Source organism: Kogia breviceps, chromosome 12 (genome assembly GCF_026419965.1).
Source record: "Kogia breviceps isolate mKogBre1 chromosome 12, mKogBre1 haplotype 1, whole genome shotgun sequence".
Classification (NCBI taxonomy): Eukaryota; Metazoa; Chordata; class Mammalia; order Artiodactyla; family Physeteridae; genus Kogia; species Kogia breviceps.
Genome location: NC_081321.1, coordinates 6,280,346 through 6,293,971, shown reverse-complemented (window position 1 = coordinate 6,293,971; position 13,626 = coordinate 6,280,346). Strand labels below are relative to the sequence as shown.

The 13,626-nt window shown below is 50.1% G+C and overlaps 1 protein-coding gene across 2 annotated transcripts; it reads left to right on the top strand.

Annotated features, from left to right (window-relative positions):
* Positions 1-75: 75 nt before the first annotated feature.
* On the top strand, positions 76-9,751 carry C1R (complement C1r). 2 transcript variants are annotated; one of them, XM_059082523.2, is made up of 11 exons: positions 76-275; positions 993-1,221; positions 2,488-2,680; positions 2,996-3,142; positions 3,247-3,443; positions 3,735-3,882; positions 3,990-4,111; positions 6,131-6,209; positions 6,542-6,697; positions 8,229-8,303; positions 8,863-9,751. In XM_059082523.2, coding segments are annotated over exons 1-11 (2,118 nt in total). In that variant the 5' UTR covers positions 76-273; the 3' UTR covers positions 9,633-9,751. The 2 variants fall into 2 exon arrangements, with proteins under 2 accessions (XP_058938506.1, XP_058938505.2); XM_059082522.2 differs by lacking the exon at positions 76-275 and adding an exon at positions 749-894.
* The last annotated feature ends 3,875 nt before the right edge of the window (positions 9,752-13,626 follow it).

The window sequence follows — 13,626 nt, the reverse complement described above, 5'->3', positions numbered from 1 at the left end:
ATCTCCAGACCTTCCCCATGTGGCCAGCAGGTGGCACCACCATCAGGGATTTCAAAACCAAAACTAAATTACACTGGAAACAGATTTTTTTGTGTGTGTGGTTTGGTTTATGCAAATAGTTCATTCCCTCCAACATTCCTCCCGTAATGGTCCCCCCCTTTTCCCCCTCATTCCCTCCCCCTTCCCTCCTCTGCGTCACCCTGCTCTCCCTGGACGCAGACTGGATGAAGACGCTGTCAGGAGAGTCAGGGACCCAAAAACGGGCCTTGAGAAATGTGAGTAAGGCTGATGGGGACCAAGGAGGGAGGGGGAAGCCAGAGCAGAGAATCCTGGGCACGGGAGGCAACCCTGCCCCCAGATTTACTCAGGGAGGTGGGAACACACTTCCCCTCCGTATATACCTTACGCCTTCCAACGTGCACACATGCAAACACAAACGCCCCGTCCCTCCCCCTGAGGACAGAAGGAGACCTCAGACCCAGGAGGTGATGCCACCTTGTCTACCTCCTCCAGCTCCTAGGGAGCAGCGAGATGGGGGACCCACTCGGCCCTGGAGAGGCATCGTTTTGTGCCCGAAACCATCTTCCATAGGTGGTTTCTCCCAGAAGCCTTTGCTGAGCCTTTGGGAGCGCTTTCAGAGAGCCATGCCTGGAAACCCTCACCCTCAATTAACTGGTCCCAGGCCAGCCCTATTCCGGGAAGCGGAGGGGAGTGGTGGGACAGGGCAGAGGAGGAGGCTGGGGAGAGAGGTGGAGGGAGTGTGATGACCTCTGGACTGGACACTGCCCTGGACGACGCCGCAGCTGCAGAGACCAGCCTCTGCGCTCCACCCGCCCCCGCCCCCCAGAACATCTCTGTGAGGTCGAGAATGGGCCGAGAGGAAAACGCCGGGCGGTACGAGCATCCGCACCCCCTCCGCAGCCACTGCCCAAACAGCAAGCCTGCTGCACCCCTCCAGCCCTACAGATACCTTTTTTTTTTTTTTTTGGCAGGTGGCTCTTATACGTCCTGGTGCCAGTGCTGTTCTACAGGGTGGGAGGCTCCGTCTTCACCCCTCGGAAGCTCTATGGGGAAGTGACTTCCCCTCTGTACCCCAAGCCTTACCCCGACAACCTTGAGACCACCACTGTGATCACGGTCCCCTCGGGATACAGGGTGAAGCTCGTCTTCTGGCAGTTTGACCTGGAGCCTTCGGAAGGCTGTCTCTATGACTATGTCAAGGTAGGGGGGCAGGTTGGGTGGGCTGAGGAAGAGCTGGGTGTCTCTGGAACCTGGGAACTTGTGTTCTGACCACCCTGGAGAGGACCCCCACCTGTGGACAAAGCCCCAAGCCTGTAGAAGCTGATGGCCGAGTGGGGTTCTGAAAGTCAAGTGATGCCGTGGGTGGGTGTCCACTGGTTTGAGAGCCCCTAGGGGAGGACTGAGGGGAGAGACACAGAGGGAAGGTACAGGCCCCACTCTCAGGAAATGCACTGCCTACAGGAATCGGAGAGACCTGCCCCATCTTCTTACTTGCTAGGAGTCTTTGGGAAATCGCTGTGCCTCAGTTTCCCTGTTTCCATGGAGAGTATCACCTTGGCTGCCACCTCACCGGGAACACAGGGACATGGGGAAGGGAGACGTTCATGGTGGTGGCTCAAGCATAGGCTTCAGCAAGGACAAGGAGCTGTCTCCTCACCTGTGGCATGACCAGGGGTACCGTCCCAGTCCCATCTTTCTACATCCAATAAAAATGAGATTCTTGACTCAGGATTCAGGTAGAGCGTGCACACAGCCCATAAAGACTATTCCAAGGAGACCTCCTGGAGGTTATGAAAGAATAACATGAAAATGAAACATCTTCCTAGCCCAGAGGACTTGAGACGGCAGTGTTGGAGGCGAGGGGTCTTGGTGGCAAGGGATGGTGAAGAATGAGTTTGGGGGAGAGATGTCTTCTGCTTTGGAGGGGTTAAGGAGTCTGTGAAGAAAGAGGTAAGGGAAGTTCAGCCGCGCTTGCTAAGGCTACCAGGCCCCGGAGGCTCACGTTCAGCTGAGTCCGTCCCGAGGCATGGCTGGACGTGAGTGGTTTGACTAAGACGAGGTAGAAGGACAGGGCGGAAGGTAAAGCAGACCATCCAGGCTCTAGGGATGAAGGAATGATAGAGGCCAGGTAGAGGCTACCAGGATTCCAGTGGGAGGTGGGCACAGGAGGAGATGGGCGTGAAGAAAGGTCTGAAACATGCCGGGGCTCATAAAAGGGGAAGGGCGACGTCTGGGGGACAGGGTAACGGGCAGAGTTAGCAGATGGAGATGCAGGGGACAGAGGAAAGGCACCTGGGGAAGCTTGCAACAGCCAGAGCCCAGCAGGCAGAGAGCAGCTGGAGGCCGTCCAGCAAGGAGGCATGATCCGCTCGTTGGGACGAGAGAAGGATGACCTTCACTGACCCTCCACGTGGGACGCGTCCCCTCAACAGCTGTCTTCCTACCGCACTGTCCTTCCTCCACCAGATCTCTGCCGATAAGAAAACCCTGGGGAGGTTCTGTGGGCAGCTGGGCTCTCCACTGGGCAACCCTCCCGGAAGGAAGGAGTTTATGTCCCAAGGGAACAAGATGCTACTGACCTTCCACACGGATTTCTCCAACGAGGAGAACGGCACCGTCATGTTCTACAAGGGCTTCCTGGCCTACTACCAAGCTGTGGGTGAGCGGCCCCTGTGCCCGTGTCCCAGGCCCCATATTGCACGGGGGCCGGGAAAGGAGAACCTTGACCCCCAAGAAGCAGGACGCCTGGCCCTCCTTGCTTTTCCCAAGAGAGCTTTTTCCAGAAAAGGGCGGTCCACCTGGGCCCTGTCCCCGCTGGACAGTTCCCAGAAAGCGTTAGAGGGGCCGGGAGGTCCAGGTGGCCAGGAGCTGACTTTGTCTATTTAGGCCTCTGGTGAGTGACCTCGCTGAGACCAGCGCCACCACAGAAGTCCCCCGGCAGGAACTGAATCCTTCCTTCCGGGATCTCTTCCAGACCTGGACGAATGTGCCTCCCAGCTCAACTTGGTCGAGGAGAATCCCCAGCCCCGGTGCCAGCAGCTGTGTCACAACTACATTGGTGGCTATTTCTGTTCCTGCCGTCCGGGCTACGAGCTTCAGAAGGACAGGCATTCCTGCCAGGGTGAGGTCAGGGTTGGGAGGCAGGGACTGAGCAAGGGTTTATTGGGCCAGCCCGAGTCTCCGGGTGACCCCCCCCCCCCCCCGCTCCCGGCTTTGCTCTCACAGTCGAGTGCAGCAGCGAGCTGTTCACAGAGCCGTCGGGCTACATCTCCAGCCTGGAGTACCCCCGGCCCTACCCCCCCGACCTACGCTGCAACTACAGCATCCGGGTAGAGCGGGGCCTCACCCTCCAACTCAAGTTCCTGGAGCCTTTCGAAATCGATGACCACCAGCAAGTCCACTGTCCCTACGACCAGCTACAGGTACAGCAGAACTCCCCACCCCCGGAGACCCTGCCCTCTCCCTCCCATCACCATGTGGCTCCTCCTATTCCTCCTTCCCGCTGGACCCTCTGGCCAACTGGTACAGAAATGGCCAACGTCACACGTGAGTTGGGCAGGTTCCTACACACCTGGCAGCTGGGTACTTGGGATCCCTTTTACCCTCCAGCTGAAAACATACACAAAGCAGGATCCCCACCCCCAGCAACACCGGCCCAGCCCTGGGGGAAAGTGTCTGACCTGGAGAGGTGACCCTCCCTCCTCCCCCATCAGATCTATGCCAACGAGAGGAACATCGGTGAGTTCTGTGGGAAGCAAAGGCCAGAGCCCATTGACACCAGCAGCAACTCCGTGGACCTGCTGTTCTTCACAGACGAGTCAGGGGACAGCCAGGGTTGGAAGCTGCACTACACCAGCAAAAGTAAGGCTGCCCGGGGCCCCTCACTGGCCAGCAAGGGGGCAGGAGGTAGTGGGTAGAAGGAAGGCCAGTGGCTCTGTAATAAATGTGCCCTCTGCTTTCCCTGCCAGTCATCAAATGCCCCCAGCCCAAGACCCTAGACTCGTTCACCATCATCCAGGACCTGCAGCCTCAGTACGAGTTCCGGGACTACTTCATCGCCACCTGCAAACAAGGCTACCAGCTCACGGAGGTAAGAGGCACAGCTGAGGGGGAGGAACTGACCCAGCATCGGGAATAACTCACACAGCCAGGCCCACAGCAGACTGAGGCTCAGCCCCAAGTGGAATCATACATGTTTGAGCTGGAAGGGTCACCCGGCCTGTTCCAACGTGACTGCTCATTGGAAACACTCAGGATTTTAAAATACTGATGCCCAGGTCCCCTGCTAGAGATGAGTCTATGGGTCTGGAGTGCAGCCTGGGCATCAGGATTGCTAAAAGCTACTCAGATGATACTAATGCCCAGCCAAGTTCAAGAGCTACTAGCCTTGCCCAATTACTCCTTGTAGAGTTAGGAACCAAAGAGGCGGGGGCGGAAGTGAAGTGCAAGGAGTGACTCAACTCCCCCGGGATTGTGTACAGCAAGGATTACCACCAAATCCCCTGCCTCTTGCTCCAGGGATCTGGGTTTGGGGATTTTGGGGTTTTTTTTAAAGACCTAACTGACTTTATTCAATGATTCATGAATCGGGCAGCATCCCACCTAACAGCCAGAAGGGGCTCCTTTTCTGTACATTGGTGGTCTTAACCCCAGGTCCACCACCCTGTCCTCAGCTTTGCGGACTCGGGAAAGAATGTGGTTTTCTCCACTCGTCAATCTCACAAAAGCTGGTACACTAAAATGCTATTTTTAAAAAGCATGCAGTTGGAGTTACCCCTGGGCAGGGACCTGGGACTGGACATCCCATCTTTGTTCAATAGAGCCACTTGGAAGACCCCCTCTGAATCAGAGAAGAGACCTTTGGTTTGTCCTTCAGCTGTAGCAAAGTCGCCGAACAAACATTTTACGTGTTACTGAGTGTCAGGCAGTGTTCTGGATGTGGGAAGTACATTGAAAAGAAACACATATTCATGCAGGCTTCGTGGAGCTTACCTTTGAATGTTGCATCAAGCTGAGTTAGCCAGGTAACTGCTCCTTTTGCTCCAGGAAGGACTCAGTGTCCTAGACCCCTCCTCTCTGCTCAGGTTACAACTCGCCGCGTCCTATGGTCCTATGCCACCCGCACCTTTACCTTGGCATTTGTCATCCACATCACAGAGTTTAAAACAGGTCACACGGTTTATGTCACATTATTTACATTTCACTGGGACATCCTAGTCTTCATACACATCCTCTTGCAATCTGTTCCAGGGCGAATTTTCTGGGATGACTGTTGATCTTAATAAAACTCATTCATTTTGTCCAATCACTTTTCATTTCAGGGGGGCCATCTCCTGCCCTGGTCCCTGCCATCTGCTCACCTACGACAGCACTTAGCACACTTCAGCATCCTCAAGCACCCTTGAAAGTGGCTGGGCTGCGCCAGTGTTTTAGGAAAGGCCCTTGCCCTTAAGAAGACTACGGTCTAGGGGCGATGAGGTGCTCCAGAGGAAGAGAAACATGGTTCCACTTCAGGGCAGAAACTTCTGTTTCAATGCAGAGAACACACAACTGGGCTTGTTGGTTTTTTTAATTTAAAACTGTGGGGTGTGGGCTTCCCTGGTGGCGCAGTGGTTGAGAGTCCACCTGCCGATGCAGGGGACGCGGGTTCGTGCCCCGTTCCGGGAGGATCCCACGTGCCGCGGAGCAGCTGGGCCCGTGAGCCGTGGCCACTGAGCCTGCGCGTCCGGAGCCTGTGCTCCGCAACGGGAGAGGCCACAGCAGTGAGAGGCCCGCGTACCACCAAAAAAACCCAAAAACAAAACCAAAAAATATTGTGGAGTTCCATTGGACCTCAGTGGAAACAGGCAAGAGTCTAGAGAGAGGATTATTGGGTCTAACAAGTAGCCCCAGGTCTGGCCTCCTGCTGTGTGGCTCATGTGTGCCCATGGGTACGTCTGGTCTGAAAGGCCCGGCTAGGAAGAAGGACCAAGGAGCCACGTCCATGGGTGCTAAGGTTTGAGGGCTTGAGAGATGCCTTTGTATGCCTACTGCTCCCGTGTGGGCAAGGACAGGAAGGGAGCTGCAGCACCTCCTTGTACTAACAGCACCTCTATCTCTGATCAAACAGGGGAAACAGGCGCTCCTGTCCTTCACAGCTGTCTGCCAGGACGATGGCACCTGGCATCGTGCCATGCCCAGGTGCAAGAGTAAGTTGCAACTCAGGGATGTGTCTCCCCCGAGGAGAAGGGAAGAGGGGTCTGGCCTAAGCATCTCCCCCAAAAGACCCTCTGGGCCTCTGGCCCATCCAGGAACCAGTCAGCCCTCATCTCAGCAGGACTCACAGGCTGTACCCAGAGCTGAATTTCATTGTATCCAGTTCCCGTACATCACGAGAGGCCCCCCCTCACCATATTTCCCGAAGGTTCTCAGCATGTTCTGTGGGTCCACTCCTGCTCTGTGGGCAGACTGCTCACCTTCCTCCCACTGAAGGCTGGTACCATCCTTCCCAGCTCTCATGCGGCCCTGTGTTCTCTCCAAGTCAAGGACTGCGGGCAGCCCCGAAGCTTGCCTAATGGAGCCTTCAATTATACCACCACAACGGGGGTGAACACCTACCAGGCCCATATCCAGTACTACTGCCACGAGCCGTATTACAAGATGCAAACCAGAGATGGCACAGGCACATCTGAGCGAGGTAGGGACCCATGCAAATGGCAGCCTTCTCCCTCTCGTTGGCACATCTTCTGCAATTTCTTCCAACAGAATCCCTACAAAGTGAATATTAAGATATTTATCCAGGGCACTGGCTTCTGAGGTACCAAGAGGCATCTAGTAAAGCTGAAGAAGGAAACATCTGAGCTGATACAAAGAAAAACTTGAATCTCATAAACAGCTTCTTCTCACCACCATCACCACCACTACCATCACCACCACCACCACCACCATCACCACCACTACCATCACCATCACTACTACCATCACCACCATCACCATCACTACTACCATCACCACCACCATCACCATCACCACCACCACCACCATCACCACCACCATCACTACCACCATCACCACCCCATCACCACCACCAATACCATCATCACCACCATCACCACCACCACCACCACCACCATCACTACCACCATCACCACTACCACCATCACCACCACTATCACCACCACCATCACCACCACCACCATCACCACCACCACCATCACCATCACCACCACCACCATCACCACCACCACCATCACTACCACCATCACCACCACCATCACCACCACCACCATCATCACCACCATCATCACCACCACCACCACCATCACCACCACCACCACTACAGCTTTATCAGTGAGACTTCCTCAGCCTTCTCCCCACATAACCTCTCAGGCTGCTATGTTGTGAATTTCTGCATTTAGGTTTACTAAATTACTCTCAAACTCATCTATGGGTATCTTTAAAACTTTTTTTTTAATAAAAGAAATCACATGGTTTGTACAATAAGTGTGAAACATGCAAAAAAAGGAAAAAAAATCTTATTTATAGACTATTCCAGGTGTTACTTAAGAGCTGAGCTTTGAAGTCAGACAACCCCCATTTTGCATCTTGGTTCTGACACTTAGAAATTATGTGACCTTGTGCAAATTATTTAAACTCAGTTTCCTCGTCTCTAGGGTGGGGATAATGATGCATATCTGAAAGCCTCACGGTGGCGCTTAAATGAGATAATGCAGATAAAGTTCTGAGCAATGAGCACGGGCACACTGTCCGTGATCAGAAAACATAGCTGGCAGGAATTCCCTGGCGGTCCAGCGGTTAGGACTCCACTCTTTCACTGCCAAGGGTGTGGGTTCAATCCCTGGTTGGGGAACTAAGATCCACCCAGCACCGCCAAAAAAAACCCCCAAAAAACCAAAACATAGCTACCATTAACATCTACTACCCAGCACCAAGATGCAATCACTAATGGGAGTTTGATAAGTTCCTTGCAGGTTTTGTGTCTACTTTCACAAATAGGGATCATGTAGAATATAAGAGTTAAGTATTCTGATTTTTCCACTTAGCATTAAAACAAAAATATACGTATGGAGCCTCTTAACACTTTCAATATCCCATCCACATATATTTGAACCTTTCCTTTTGAGCCTGTCCTCTCCCTCTCCGCACTTTGGTGCTCACTGGCCCCTGCCCACGACCTCCCAGCCTGAACGCAGCCCCTTTCCCCTCAGGGCGGTACACCTGCACAGCTCAGGGCATTTGGAAGAACGAGCTGGCAGGAGAGAAGATGCCTCGGTGTTTGCCAGGTGAGTGGAAACCCTCCTCCGTCCCCTGTGGCCCTGGCAGCCCTGCAGGGCCTCAGAGGAGGCATGGCACAGAGAAGAGAGAGACACTTCAGCTTGAAGCGAAGGTAGACATGGGGTGAGGGAGGAATCAGGAAAAAGGCGAGGAGACGCCGCAGCAGAAGAGCAGACGAACCCAGAGAGCTTGGCCTGTCCCGACATCCCTGGACTTTTCACTGATTAGGTGGGAGATCAGGAATTTTAAAAAGAGCAAGAGGAACTTCCCTAGCGGTCCAGTGGTTGAGACGCCACGCTCCCCCTGCAGGGGGTACGGGTCCTCGGCGCGGCCAAAACAAGAAAAAGAAAAAAAAGAGCGAGAAAAGCCCCAGAAAGAATAAACAAGAAGGAGGAGAAGAGGCTGACCATATGCCAAAGACGGAAGAGTAGGGAGGGAGGAGAGAGAAGAAAGGGCCCCGAGCCAAAAAGTGGGGGAGAAGGGGAGGGGACAGCCCGCGGTGCCGGGCGCTGACTCCTCCCCCGCCCCGCCCCCTTCTCCCCCGCCCCGCCCCCTTCTCCTCCCCAGTGTGCGGGAAACCCGTCAACCCTGTGGAACAGAAGCAGCGCATCGTTGGAGGCCAGAAGGCCAAGATGGGCAACTTCCCCTGGCAGGCCTTCACCAATATCCACGGGCGAGGGGGCGGCGCGCTGCTGGGAGACCGCTGGATCCTCACGGCCGCGCACACCCTCTACCCCAAGGAGTACGAAGCGCAGGGCAACGCCACCGTGGACGTGTTCCTGGGCCACGTCGACGTGGAAGAGATCACCAAGCTGGCCAACCACCCCGTCCGCAGGGTCAGCATCCACCCGGACTACCGCCAGGAAGAGTCCCACAATTTCGAGGGGGACATCGCCCTCCTGGAACTGGAAAACAGTGTCACCCTGGGCCCCAACCTCCTCCCCATCTGCCTCCCCGACAACGAGACCTTCTATGACCAGGGTCTCATGGGCTATGTCAGTGGCTTTGGGATCATGGAGGAGAGACTTTCTCACAGCCTCAGGTTTGTCCGTCTGCCCGTAGCTAAGCGAGAGGTTTGTGAGAAATGGCTCCGGAAAAAAAATAGAAAAGATGTGTTTTCTGAAAACATGTTCTGTTCCGGGGACCCGACTCTAAAGCAAGATGCCTGTCAGGGGGACAGCGGAGGGGTCTTTGCAGTGAGGGATGAGAAAAATGATCGCTGGGTGGCGACAGGCATCATATCCTGGGGCATCGGCTGCAGCAAGGGGTACGGGTTCTACACCAAACTACTCAACTACGTGGACTGGATCAAGAAAGAGATGGAGGAGGAGGACTGAGCCCAGAATTCACTAAGTCAGAATCCAAAGAGCAGTGTGTAAAAAAAGAAAAAAAAAATTATCTAACCACTTGTTGGCAACCACTAAGAATCCATATTAAAATCAGTGATGCAGAAAGACACTGTGTGAAATAAATTCTCTTTTCTATACTCCATTCCACACTCTTCACCCGAAACAACCCAAAGGTCACCTTTATTCCCCCCACCCCCGCCCTAGGGTTGCAGAAGATATATTCCACAATCTCTAGTTATCCTTGTCCTCTTCCATTTTTATAACCATTGGGTAATTGAATAGAACTTCCAAATAAAATTTTATGAGAAAGCCCATTGTGTAAAATGAATTAAAAGCAGTATTTAATAAATATAAAAATATTTAATGAGACCATATTTAAAATATTTTACTTAGGAAGGCAATGAGAACAATTAAGTTTATGCCCACATTTACAATTAGAGTTGTAGATAACAAGTTATTTCTGTATTTTGTTTTGCTTGTACAATATGAAGAAAATCCTTATTTTCCCGCATACATAGTTGCAGATATAAGAGCTTTTTTAACAGCTCACTTTCCAATCTCTAAATATTCCTTAAGAGAGGAGTGATATGAAATTTTTGTTCCCAAGTTGAGTCACTAACAATATTTTTAAATAATCTGTATTCTTTAAGATATATTTAAAGGCCAGAGAAGTACCCAAAACTTGGGATAAGCATTATAAGTATTTATGGTAGAATATTATCACGATATTATTGCACAACTGACTCTTCTGGACTCGTCTGAACAACTTTACACGAACTGACTCACACAGACCTGAATTCAAGAACACCAGGGCAGAGTTAAAACATTCCTAAGTAATGATGAGTTTTTAAGTCCAAATGCGGCTCCACAATCCCTTATCTGACACCCTCAAGGCCAAATGCCTTTCAGTGTTCAAGATTTTACCGATTTCAGAAGTGCAATATACCATCTATGTAATGTAATGTAATGGCCCCAGCAACACCCTGTAAGAACACAGAAGAATAATTCTGAAAAACATTTGAATATTCACAGTAAGTGAGTTAGATAAGGGCTCTAGACAAATACCCACCAGTTACTGTCAGGTTTTGCCACTAAATAAGTTTTGGTGCCAAACTTATTAAAACACTTTCTATTTTTAAGAGCATTTTAGGCGTTAGGATTGTGGACTTGTATAGGTGGAAATGAAAACGTTTTCTCATATAGTCTACACAAAAGCATACACAAGTGGTGTGGGTTACATTTAAGGAGCATACATTGATTGTAGTTTGGTTTTTTTTAAATAAATTTATTTATTTATTTATTTTTGGCTGTGTTGGGTTTTCATCGTTGGGTCTTCATTGCTGCACGCAGGCTTTCTCTAGTTGTGGTGAGAGGGGGCTTCTATTCGTTGTGGTGCACGGGCTTCTCACTGCGGTGGCTTCTCTTGTTTCAGAGCTGGGGCTCTAGGCACACGGGCTCCAGTAGTGGCAGCATGTGAGCTCAGTAGTTGTGGCTCACGGGCTCTAGAGCGCAGGCTCAGTAGTTGTGGCACATGGGTTTAGTTGCTCCACAGTATGTGGGATCTTCCCAGACCAGGGCTCGAACCCATGTCCCCTGCATTAGCAGGCAGATTCTTAACCACTGCACCACCAGGGAAGTCCTGCAGTTCTTTTAATGATTAGAAATGTTTTCAGAAATGAAACACCTTCAGGACTCCAATGGAGGCAGGAGTTCAGTGGGTGGAGGAGATGGAAATGGTAAAAACTTAAAAATTCAATTCTATGTTATTTCTAAGGTTCCTGGCAAATTTAAGATTCTGAGTCCCTGGTCCTTATTGTAATCATCAAATGTGATCTCAGGAGAATCCAGTGACTGCTCTGTCCTTTCTGGTTCCCACTCTCTTCCCACAAAGTCATGTGCATCTTACTCTTCAAGTGCACTGGAGTAGAAAAATAAGGACAAAACCAATACTCTGTGAATAGAAAACTAACAGAAAAAAATACAAATTGCTTTTGGACTTTGGGGCTTAACCTAACTCATAATAAGGAAAATATTTAAATTAAAACACTATCTTTTTACCAGTAAGATTGGCAAAGATAATATATTGGTGAAGACGTAGAGAAAACAGACACTCATGCATTTTTTTTTGAATGTAAGTTGGTACAAACTCTATAAACAGCAATTTGGCAACATGTAATCAAAATTACCAATCCACATGCCTTTGACCCCGCAATTCCAATTCCATTAATTTTTCCCACAGATATTCTCACATATGAGTTAAACGACATATGCACAAGGTTAGACATCCCAGCATTGTTCATAATAGCAAAGGATTAGAATCCTGAATTCTGAAAGGTCTGGTACCAAAGTTTCAAGTAAATTATGGAATATCCAAATAATGGAATATGATGTAGCCATTCAATCTCTAAGATAAATGAAAAGCAGAACAGTGTATATAAAATACTACCATTTGTATAAAAAAGAAGAGTGGTTTTATATTGCTTTATATGTATAAAATATTGCTGGAAGGTTATATAAGAAATGGTGGTGGTCTCTGGGGGAGAAGAAAAGTTATCACTGTATTCTCTTCCTATCTTTCAAAATTTTGAGCCATGTAGATGTTTTATCTATTCCAAAAAAACAGGCACAGAGCTGTATTAAAATATTTTTAATTAAAAAAATGTTAAGGAAATAGCATCATTGAGAAAGTTGACATTGAGCAAAGATTGAAAGAAGTTAGATATTCAGAGATCTAGGGGGAAAGCATTCCAGGAAGAGACAACAACCAGTGCAAAGGCCCTGAGGCAAAAACATGCTAGATCCATTAGGGAATTACAAAGGCAACCAAAGCAGAGTAATACAAACTTACATTCTGAAAGGCTCACTCTGGCTGCTGAATTGAGGTCAGACTATATGTGGAAAAAAGCATAAAAGGGGCCAGTTAGGAGGCAATTTTGGTAATCCAGCAAGAAATGATGGCAGCTCAGAGCCGGTGGCAGCAGTAGAGGTGATACAAAGTAGTCATATTATGGATAAAATTTGCAGAGAGCCGAAAGATTTCGTGATGGAGTAAATATTGGAGAGAGAAGAATGAGAAAAAGAGAGAAGTCAACTAGATGCAGAAGATTACCAGGGGAGGAGGTTTGATGAAAAACATGAGTCCTGTTTTGAACATGTTGAGTTTTTAATAAATGCCTATCTGATTAGGGCCAAAATGGAATAACAGGAATCAGATTGACCCTCCCTTCTGAAACAAACAAACAACAGCAACAACAACAAAAACATCAAATATATGAAACAATGGTTTTCAAGGCGTGGACTTCAGGTACCAAAGACAATGATTCCTGGGAGACCGAACCCTGTGATTACCCCAGCTTACTGCCTTGAGAGAGATTCCAAGCTGAGGTGCTAGAAGGAGAAACCAAGGCAGGGCTCAGCAGACTCCCTGAGTTGAGAAGACAGAGCCAAAGTGCACAGAACTGATGATCAGAGAGGAGACAGCCATACAGAGAAAACACCAGAAGATCCCTACAAGTATTCGCCCACAGGCAAGGAAATTACTGAAGGATGGAGAAGAAAGCCTTATGAGATGATGAAAGGTAATAGTACCCTACAGATGGCCAAAAAGCACATGAAAAGATGTTCAACATCACTAATTATTAGAGAAATGAAAATGAGGTATCAAAAAACTACAATGAGGGGCTTCTCTGGTGGCGCAGTGGTTGAGAATCCGCCTGCCGATGCAGGGGACACAGGTTCGTGCCCCGGTCCGGGAAGATCCCACGTGCCGCGGAGCGGCTGGGCCCGTGAGCCGTGGCCGCTGAGCCTGCGCGTCCGGAGCCTGTGCTCCGCAACGGGAGAGGCCACAGCAGTCAGAGGCCCGCGTACTGCAAAAAAAAAAAAAAAAAAAACAACATTCTCTCTGGCAGGGATGGACTTCCTTTTTCTGTTATTTGTCAGATTCCAGGTTGATTTTTTTTTTCTATTCCTCCAATTATTAAAA

What these genes read in the sequence shown, in the direction of transcription:
- C1R (XM_059082522.2), top strand. Translation starts at nt 764, where the DNA reads ATGACCTCTGGACTGGACACTGCCCTGGACGACGCCGCAGCTGCAGAG. An exon ending in GTCCCTACGACCAGCTACAG is followed by an intron (nt 3,444 to 3,734) that starts GTACAGCAGAAC and finishes CTCCCCCATCAG; the next exon opens with ATCTATGCCAACGAGAGGAA. An exon ending in CACAGGCACATCTGAGCGAG is followed by an intron (nt 6,698 to 8,228) that starts GTAGGGACCCAT and finishes CTTTCCCCTCAG; the next exon opens with GGCGGTACACCTGCACAGCT.